At 38.2% G+C, this 10,037-nt stretch overlaps 1 protein-coding gene across 1 annotated transcript in view; it reads left to right on the top strand.

Moving 5' to 3' along the window:
- The first annotated feature begins 2,046 nt into the window (after nucleotides 1-2,046).
- The window catches only part of kdm5ba (lysine (K)-specific demethylase 5Ba), an 18,144-nt gene continuing 10,153 nt past the window's right edge, over nucleotides 2,047-10,037 (top strand). The window contains exons 1-9 of the mRNA XM_034868562.1: nucleotides 2,047-2,364; nucleotides 6,337-6,414; nucleotides 6,615-6,737; nucleotides 6,868-7,038; nucleotides 7,639-7,764; nucleotides 8,141-8,225; nucleotides 8,344-8,438; nucleotides 8,571-8,729; nucleotides 9,286-9,405. Coding sequence (XP_034724453.1) covers nucleotides 2,101-2,364; nucleotides 6,337-6,414; nucleotides 6,615-6,737; nucleotides 6,868-7,038; nucleotides 7,639-7,764; nucleotides 8,141-8,225; nucleotides 8,344-8,438; nucleotides 8,571-8,729; nucleotides 9,286-9,405 — 1,221 coding nt within the window. The 5' untranslated portion in view covers nucleotides 2,047-2,100. The remainder of the gene's footprint in view (nucleotides 2,365-6,336; nucleotides 6,415-6,614; nucleotides 6,738-6,867; nucleotides 7,039-7,638; nucleotides 7,765-8,140; nucleotides 8,226-8,343; nucleotides 8,439-8,570; nucleotides 8,730-9,285; nucleotides 9,406-10,037) is intronic.

The following is a 10,037-nucleotide window of genomic DNA, read 5'->3' as shown; positions in this document are numbered from 1 at the left end:
TGTTGAACACCGTCCTGCAGATGTTTCCTGGATAACGTGATGTAAGTTCCCTCACATCAGGGTCTTTTAACCCATGAAAGAAGTGATGAAAATCCATCCTTACATTAGTTAGTGCTTGTTAAATCTAAAAAAAATTAAGTACAATCAGATTAATCGATTGACAGTAAAAACTTTTGATCATTGATGAATCGTTAAATGCAATTGAAAATACAAAGCACTACTGCCGGCTTCACAAATATGAGTATGTCTTGCTTTACTTTGTATTTGTATCAACGTAAATGAACTACTTTTCAGTTGTATCCTTTCGGTCAAGCTTTTCTAAGTAAAACGATTGAAAACAGTTTACAGCGTGGATTAACCAGCCTCATAAACCTCCACACTGTCATTATTTTAAGGTGTAGTTCTCTTTTTTGCCACTAGATGTGGTGAATCATTATTTGACACATGCATCTTCTATTTGTGGCGTCTCCTATATGTGTGGTCATTAGTTTGTGTGTGATGTGCTTTCATCAACTAAAGGACACCTGTCAGCTGGTCACCATCAAATCAGTGGCAGTGGTGGTAGGCAGCAGACTACATGGTGGAGGTCTTTGCTTCCCTTTGCATGTTTTCAAACAAAAACCATTATGGACGTAGAGCTATATGTTCAGAAAACAATTTTTTTTAAAAGGGCATTAGAGAACATATGTGGAGTGAAGGAAAAGAAATTATACAAATGTATCATTTACATTAACAGGTCAGGGCTGTACATGCTTATTAATTATTACTTAATACTAAAAACCAAACAGATTACTTGTGGTGATCCAAAGTTTGTTGTGAGATTGATTTTGAGCACCGTTAAATATGTTCAGTTGACTTTGAAAGACACCCGTCATGTGTGAAGGGAATTTCAAACGAAATAGAGAACAGGGACATTCAGATCAAGTCTCGTATACGGGGTGAAACAAATGAATCAGCAGATGACACAACTGTTAATCATTAAAAAGACAACCTCAGTGCATAAACAACTCTAGATGACTAACAATCAATGTCAAAAAAACAAACAATGCAACAGCATGTAAATGTGTGAACGATGACAAACAACATTAATATAATTATAAAAAATCTAAGGATTTAATATATTTGAACACAGACCCAAATTAAACAACTTTTAAGTAAAATGGTTAACCTAATCAGAATGTGCAACCTAGGTGAAGAAAGTGCGTATTATTTTTCGCTATTAGGACTTTTCAATATTTGGCCTTGTGCACATTGGGTAGAAATGGGGGAAAAATGTAAATAGATGATTAAACAATCAAAGGTGTGGCACATTTTCAAACTATAGTATTTTACTATATTATAAAGGCTCTACTTTAAGCTTGAGGCGTTCAGGAGTCAGTAAAGAATGAATGAGTTGATTAAAATGTTTATTATTAAACCATAGACAGCTGAACTATCAACATAGGACTGTAGTCTCTACCAATCAACGAGCTCCTCTAGACCATTTAAAAACGAAGTGCCGGTTTGTGCGCAATGATCTAGTGGGTGTGTTCGATTCAAAAACCCAATGTACTGTCTGATACGTTTGTTATTAGGGCTAAGCCGGGCGGGGTAAGGAAGAGCCGAAGCAACTAATCCCTTTATTTGTAAACTGACTCGACACAGTACATCCGCGTACCAAAAGGGTGCACGAATCAAACTCATCCAACAGAGGGGCAATCATCTGATAGGAAACCACGGAACCAATATAGTATATAATCCCTAACTGTAAAGAACTGTGATCATAAAGTGTTAATTATGTGAGAGAAAACTCTATTCTAGTTTATTTTGGAACGATATTAAAGTAGATTGAAATGACGTTAAAGATGTTTACTCAGACCTTCAGGCATTGCACGAATTTAAAACGATACAAACGAGCTGTATCACTGAATTATAACCGATTATATACACAATAAGTATTGGCAAATTTAATAATGCCTAAATAGTGTGTTTACATGCGATATAACCTCAAACTCTTTGTAAAAATGATTGTAGGTTGAGGTGTCTACTTTTTGAAGCGGAGGTACACCGTCACTGGCTGTCACATCTCATCTCCAACTAGATAATTCGTCTTTGAGTTCAATGAGTGGAGAGAGTGGACATGAACTGAAAGACAGAAAATTCATATCGAGCATATTCGGCGTGAGGACTATAACAAATATTTTCAGCTGCAGTCATAACGAAGATGCAACGATGACTCAACCACAGCTGAATGAGTTCATTCCCCCTCCGGAGTGCCCTGTTTTTGAGCCCAGCTGGGAGGAATTTGCCGACCCTTTTGCGTACATCAACAAAATACGACCCATTGCAGAGAAAACTGGCATCTGTAAGGTCCGACCGCCGCCGGTGAGGATTTCTTCATTTTGACAGTTATTCGAGGCTATTTTGGCGTGGTATGCTGGCCACAGTGGCTGTTTATAATTTAGCAGGCAAAGTTGTGTTTTTAGACCGCTTTCAACATGGCGGATTGCGGCTCCGACTTGAATTGTCAGCTAGCCAGACCTTAGTGTGTTGTGTTTGCAACGATAGCGAAGCATTATCAGAAAGAAAAATCTGTTTCCTGATTAGATTTTTTCTCTCCGGACATGTATTTAACATGTATAAACCACTTTACTAGCCTAAAGAACATGTTTCTAAAAATAATAATAATCAAACGCTAAAGTTTTCCTGTATGCAAATAAAAGTGTGTACGTTAGCGCAGTATGAAATGCGTCCTGCACCGGTCGCACGGACATTAGCTCACCAAGATTTTAAGTAATGATTTGCCCAGAACTTTTAAACAGTTAGCTAGTTATATGTAAAGCTTAACTTTCCCCAGAAGGTTTCGACGACCGATTTAGCCAGTATGAGGTGACCTAGCTAACGTTAATCAGGCCTGTTTAAAGCTGCAGTTGTCTGACACGTAACGTTGGCTAACGTTACGTAGCTACGTGCTTGGTGACCAACTGTTTATGGAGAGAAGGGACGCTTTATAACACAGAGCTCAACGGATCCTCTGTTTCTCTGTTATCATAGCTTTACAATGTTTTGATTACGGTAATCTCCGATTGTTGACAGCGTTAGCTAGTTTGTGAGCTTACTGGCATAATAAGGTTGTATCATGAAAACAACTCTTGGACTTTATATGTATCATTTTCTAATTTGATGATTATTATGCCATAATCCATACTTCTCTAACACTTCGCATGAGTCAAATATGAAGTATTTCAGGACAGAAAGTAACGTTAGTAAAAGACCTTTCCCCAAAATAACATTGACCTTATTTCTGATACACTGGGATGAAAGAGGGGGGTAGTCTTATTCAAGGGTGTGTCAAGCTTCTACGCAAATTAGATAAAGAGCAAATTTGATTGGAATAAATGATAATCATGACCGATGGCATCATTTCTGACTGTTATCAGTGTGTCAGTTTAAGGTCATGGATGGAATTTTTTTTAATGTAATGTGTATACTCTCAGATAACATAAGACTCATGTTTAGTAGAAATAGGCAAGCTGTAAAAGCCCATTTTAATGCGGCTAAACAGTACGGGTAGGAGTGAATGGGCTGCAACGTAACCAAAAAAAGGGTGGGTCGGAGACTGCTTGGTGTTTGCTCATCCAAAAAGAAACCTGGATTTGAAGCATAGACTGTAAAAAATGATTTGAAGGCATAGCTGAAAGTGGACAGCTCATGTAAACAAAAGCTGTTGACAAAGATTGGATTCTGATAGTCTAGGGCTATGTTTACATTGGATATGCAAAGGAACTGGTTATCTTATTTACTGCATTATTTTCACTGAGCAAAATTTCTTTTATAAAGATATTTTTTCTAATTAAGAAGTATCTTACTTAAGACACAGGGCTATAGGCTGTTACACTGTAGCCTGAACAGACAGCTTTAAGTCATGGTAAGAAGTATGTATTTACTGGGATAATGATTTTTTTTTCTCCAAAAATGGAAATGTTCTTTTTAGTCAAATTTTATGTAAGCACCATTGTCTGCAGCCCTGTGTCACGCACCAGCATTTTCTACTAAACATTCAGAACAGAATTTGGCTCCAGGGTGTTGTGCGGGCCAAACAGCAATACACAATCTTAAATCCTGTAGCAATGGGAATCTGAGAGAGTGGAAATCTGTAAATGTTTGTTTGTTTTGTGTTTGTTTGTATAAAGAGGACATGGGGCGTCCTCGATGGCAACGTTTTTCACCGTGTATTTATACAATTTTTTTTTATTTTATTTAGAGCTGGCTTGAGATCTTCTTTGCTTTTTTTGCTTTTCACTAGTATAAACAAACATGTTTTTAGATGGGAAGAAGACATTGCATCACAACCTGTTTTTGATCAGTGATTTCTGGGTGCACAGTATGCGGTCAGTAATTCTTTAGAGTTAATTCTCTAAGGTTTTGCACTGGTCCCATTTTGACTGTAGATGTTAGCAGCACATATGAAAATGATTAGCATTTTAAAGGCTGTTTGTGGTTAACAAGTCACCACCTGTATTTCTTAGTTTGTGCTTGGCGGAAGGCTTGTCATGTTCAGATTAAAACTGCACTTGCACTCTTAACTGGTGTGGTCAGACTTGTGTGTAAAGGATGGCAACAACAAAGAAACAGTGCACTTCCATATATTTCAAAGCGATTGTTTTTCTTTTGTGCCAGGGCAATTGTGGTTCTAATCCAGCTTTGTCTACAGATGATAAGGTTGTGTTAATGCGGCCATTGTTGTCCCTACTCCGACCAGCGTTTCCATCCTAATAAGAAAAAAGGCCTGGCCAGACCCACTAAATCTTGTGTGCCACATTTTACATTTTCTAGTGCTAATCCCACAGTAGCATTGCATGCAGCAGGTGGTCTGAAAGAAAATGCAGACTATAAAAAAAAAGAACTATGTGCTTCTGTACCAATTAAGAAATAATGGTCTAATTAAAGTTTGAATTAGACCCAGAGCTGTGGCCTAATATAACATGATCAGTTTACACATCTTGCATTCCAATTTGGCATCCCCACGTTTCATTGCAATGCAGTGTCAGTCACAAATTACGCCGTAATAGGATTGAATGAAATGCACTTCAATATGTAAAAATCAAATACATACTGTTTATCGTGCAAAAAAAGCCTGTTCAGTTAATTTATTTGAGATTGGTATTCATTATGTGGTCTTTTTTTTTTTCAGTGTTGAGCCCAAAATCTGACCCAATCAAAGGAAAAAGTAACCATCCAGTCAGTGCTGTGGCAGGGCAGGCGTGGCTATACATACGTTTAGTTTATGGATTTCATGTAGAATATTCAAAGATTTGAGTGAACACCTTAAACAGTGTATAAATAAGTATTTCTGTCTTTTCCACAGTGTCAGAAATTTATCTGGGATGTTGGAAATCTTGGAAGAAATAGCTGGATTATTTCAACTCTACATTTTACAGTTTAGAGTTTTATTCACACTAACAGTTTTTTACCTACCAAAGTAACAATAAAATGATGACTATGTAAACCATCATCAACTTCATATCATCCAGGATAGCACACTTTCCATCAAACTCACGCAATTTCTCAAGTGGTTTTTCTCTCATTTTGTTAATATTCTCAGGCTTGACAATTCAGCAGGAGTGTGGTATCACACATTTAATAATTCTTTTCAGCCACCACTGACACCATCTTCTCTAGTCTTGGATGATGAGGATATTGTAGGGCTTTTGTCATATGGGATAGGCAAAGGAACTGATTATCTTATTTACTGCATTATTTTAACCAGTGCGTAATCTCTTTTTACAAAGTATAATAATTAATAGTCTTGCTGGAAGTTGTGTGATCCAGCATGAATAGGTTTTTGTTTTAATACAGTGAAAGAAAAGTGCATTAATATCAGGCCTGTCAGTGTTTAATCCGTCAGTAAGACAGATGGTGTGGTCACGTTGGTGTGGTTAACTCCTTCACATAGCGACAGGCAGCAACGTGATAGTTTTGTGTGTTTTCGCGGATTGGCATCCTGGTGATATTGTTATTTGATGAATAAGACCAACACATTTTGAAGATATTTTTAAATTTTCGTGTAGTTCTACAGGTAATAAACCGTTACTAGAAATTACTGACCAACTTGATTTCCTGTGCACAGCATGTTTGCACAGACACTCTACTATGACTTCCTGTACTTCTGCATGTAGGGTTACTGAATAACTGCATTGTCCTGTATGTTCAGAATGGGTGTTTAGTAGTAAGGTTATTGTACGTGATGTACTCTTTCTGACACACCAAATTTTGTTTCAGGGTACCCATCTAAGATTTGGTCTCATTTACAAATATTTTTATTTATTTATTTTTATTTCATTTTATATTTCTCAGGAATGGCAGCCACCATTTGCCTGTGATGTTGACAGACTGAAATTCACACCACGGATACAAAGACTTAATGAGTTGGAGGTACATTCATTTATTTATTATGTTTATATATTTAAAATGTGGTAAGTGTAAATGGGGATATTTGGTAACTAAAAATGTATTTTATTCTGGTATTTTTATTGCTACAATGTTCCCGTCTGTGTCCATTTTCACAAATGCTGATAAAGAATAAACAAGGAAAAGGTTCAATAAACACAATTTTCTTTTCACTATACTTTCAGGCTCAGACCAGAGTTAAGCTTAACTTCCTGGATCAAATAGCAAAGTTCTGGGAGCTTCAAGGATGCACTCTGAAAATCCCTCACGTGGAAAGAAAGATTTTGGATCTTTACCAGCTGAATAAGGTGCGTGCAAATCCTGGCTGGTTTTAATATCAGGACTCTATAAAGTTTTATTGTGAATTTCTTAAAAAACCCAAAAATAAATCAAGTTTTCTCACATTCAGACTGAATAATACATTTTTCTCTTTCCAAGCTGGTGAATGAAGAGGGAGGTTTCGATGCCGTCTGCAGAGAGCGGCGCTGGACTAAGATATCAGTCAGGCTGGGCTTTGCTCCAGGCAAGGCTATTGGCTCCCATCTGCGGGCCCACTATGAGAGGATCCTCTACCCATATAACCTGTTCCAGACTGGAGACAATCTGCCTGTACGTCCCCTATCGCTTAGGTTTGCCTATGCCAGCAGAGCAACTTGTTTAGAATTATTGTTTGAAATTGAGTGGATGTTGATTGGAATCGCCTTTTACAAGTTTCACAGTTGATTAGTATAAACCACCGGTGGTGACTGGAACTCTTTCTCTACCAGCTTAATACACACAGTATTAAATATAATATGATGGTTGGCAACATTATAATTTGGGAACATCTTTAATTGAATTAAAGGGGTCCTTTCGATCTTGTCTTAGTTTTTAGTCCTGAGAAAGTTGTATTAAAAAGTATGGCCTTCCATTCAGCACATAACTTAATAATCTCAGGAGGTTTTTTCGGTGTTTTAAGTAAGTTTTCCTGCATCACATTCCTATAAGATTAAGAACATATCAATTTAGTTTAAATTGAACTTAGTAGCACTGGTGTTCTCTGTATCATAGAACTAGAACTGACAAGAATAAAATCACTGGTACAGTATTGAAATATTAGGAACACAGTTTTTTTTTAAGAAACAATGAGATTTGTCTTTAGTTCCCCACTTTTAAGAAGTATAAAATATGAAGGCACTTTCATCACATTTCCCGTAATTCTCTTTGCAGAGAGCCACCCTGACCAATGACACTAAAGATAAGGAGTACACTCCGCACGACCTGCCGCAGCGGCAGTCTGTCCAGCCTCAGGAGACCTGCAGCATTGCTCGCCGAGCGAAACGCATGAGATCTGAAGTGAGTTCTCTCTCTCTCTCTCTCTCTCTCTCTCTCTCTCTCTCTCCCTCTGTCTCACATATTTACTTGTGCTATGCTTAATTCAATATGTGTATGATATGATAATGTGTATGTTCCTAATATCTGCATGTTTAAGTATATGTTCATACTCTTATGCAATCCGCACTGGAATACTTTGATAGATAACCAGCTGATATATATTGTGACTTTGGCCATTTTGCACTTTAATAGTGAAGCCATATGTTTTTGAAATTGTTTTTTTTCTGGTGGAAAGGAGTATCCCTCATGTAATTTTGAGGACCCATTAAAATAAACACCTGTTCGCTCTGTCTCACTCTGTTTTTTTTTTTTTTTTCTGTGACTGTGACGCTGACAGAGGGGCTGTGTTAAAACCGAACCAGGTGAGAATCGTCCCAATCTTAGGAGGAGGATGGGAACCTTTGTTGGCAAACAAGAACCTGGTAAGAACAAAGCATGCAGTGTTGCTTTGACTATTGATATAAAAGGGGAATGTGTCGGATATGATGAGTCATTGGAGAATCTTAAAGCTTCCATTGAGCCTTCCCATGTGTCTTTCAGTGAGGATGCCGATCACTGAGGTCAAACGGGAACCCATTCAACATCCAACATATTATGAAGAAACCGTATTTGATAAGAAACCTCTCTCGAATAAAGTAAATACATTGTTTTGTATTGAAACCTTGGCTTACATCACTATAATTCCAATATTGTGCCAGTATGACACAACAGAGAGATTTGCACATCGCTGAACAAAGGCAGCACTTAAAATGGTCCCTTCTCCTCAGGTGGACCAGTACATGTGCCTGGTTTGTGGCAATGGGACTGCAGAGGACCGCCTGCTGTTGTGTGACGGCTGTGATGACAGCTATCACATCTTCTGCCTAATCCCTCCCCTCCACGACGTTCCCAAAGGCGACTGGAGATGCCCAAAGTGCCTGGCTCAGGTGAGCTGCACCTCCAGGGAGCTTATACTGCGTTCAATTTGTACTTGGACGTCGTGTTTTCCGAGGTCAAAGCCGGAACCACGCCCCCTGACCTTGGTTTTCCGAGCTCCGGACTCAGACAACCACTAAGTAACCCAAGATAAAAATCCAACATGGCTGCTCCGTGCATCATCAGTTGTGAAAGTTGTAGTAACATAGTTATAAGCACTTCTGTCTTCTTTGTGTCTCAATAAATCAGTCATACACACAGTGCTGTCCATCTTTTATCTGTGGACATGATGTAACGCTGTTGGTATGCACAAAAAATCTGCGTATCGCGTTTTTATAAACTGGCATTCCTAACAACGACTAACCTGGCTAGGGCTAATGAAAACAATGAAACCCGACGCATTCAACTCAGTTGTGACGTCATTCCCAGCTTCAACTTCTGAGTTCCGCACTAATAATCCTGGCAGGGAAGCTCATAATATGGAACAAGTGTGTAATCATCTGCCTGATATTTACAAATGCAATACAAGTCCCTAGTGTTTAAACTTAATTTCTCATCTTTTTACAGGAATGTTGCAAACCTCCTGTTGCCTTTGGTTTTGAGCAGGCCAGCAGGAGCTACACCCTCCAGGCATTTGGAGACATGGCCGATTCATTCAAGTCTGATTATTTCAACATGCCAGTTCATGTGAGTTTGCATCAGTTATTAATTGATAACAAAGAGGTTTCCCTGCTACCGTATTGGCCTAAATATAAGACAGGTTTTTATCCTGGTAATACGTCTGAAAAAGTGGGGTTATCTTACAGTATATTCTGCGTTTTAAATGTCAAAATATATTCACAACAGCAGATGGTGCCAAATAGTGAGCAGCTGGGCAGTGAGGATGACGTGCTGTGGGATGATTTTCTTAATAAAAACAAGATTTTTTTTTTTTTTTCTCCAAAAAGAAATCTTGATAAAGAGGGGGGGGGGGGGTTGTCTTATAATCGGGATTTTCTTATATTCAGGCCAATACGGTAATAAAGGATATATAACAAAAGTTTTGATGACATTTTTACTGATATAATTAAGTTTTTTTTTTTATTCAACCACCCCTTGTAAAATTACCATATTCACACAATAGTTATTTTAATAATTGGAAATGGTTCTATTTATAAGGCAGACTTTGGGAGATCTTCAGGGAAAACAGTCCTGAAGGCTCCATAACTTCTGTTTTATAACTATGGGCTGTAACAAAGGAATGCTTCACTTTCGAGATGGTCCTGTTTATCTCACAGGATCATCTCCCCCCCCCCCCCCCCCCCCCCCCCCCCCCCCCC

This window comes from Etheostoma cragini, chromosome 4 (genome assembly GCF_013103735.1).
Source record: "Etheostoma cragini isolate CJK2018 chromosome 4, CSU_Ecrag_1.0, whole genome shotgun sequence".
NCBI lineage: Eukaryota > Metazoa > Chordata > Actinopteri > Perciformes > Percidae > Etheostoma > Etheostoma cragini.
Note: the sequence above shows the minus strand (reverse complement) of the source record. Positions and strands in the feature narration are given on the sequence as shown.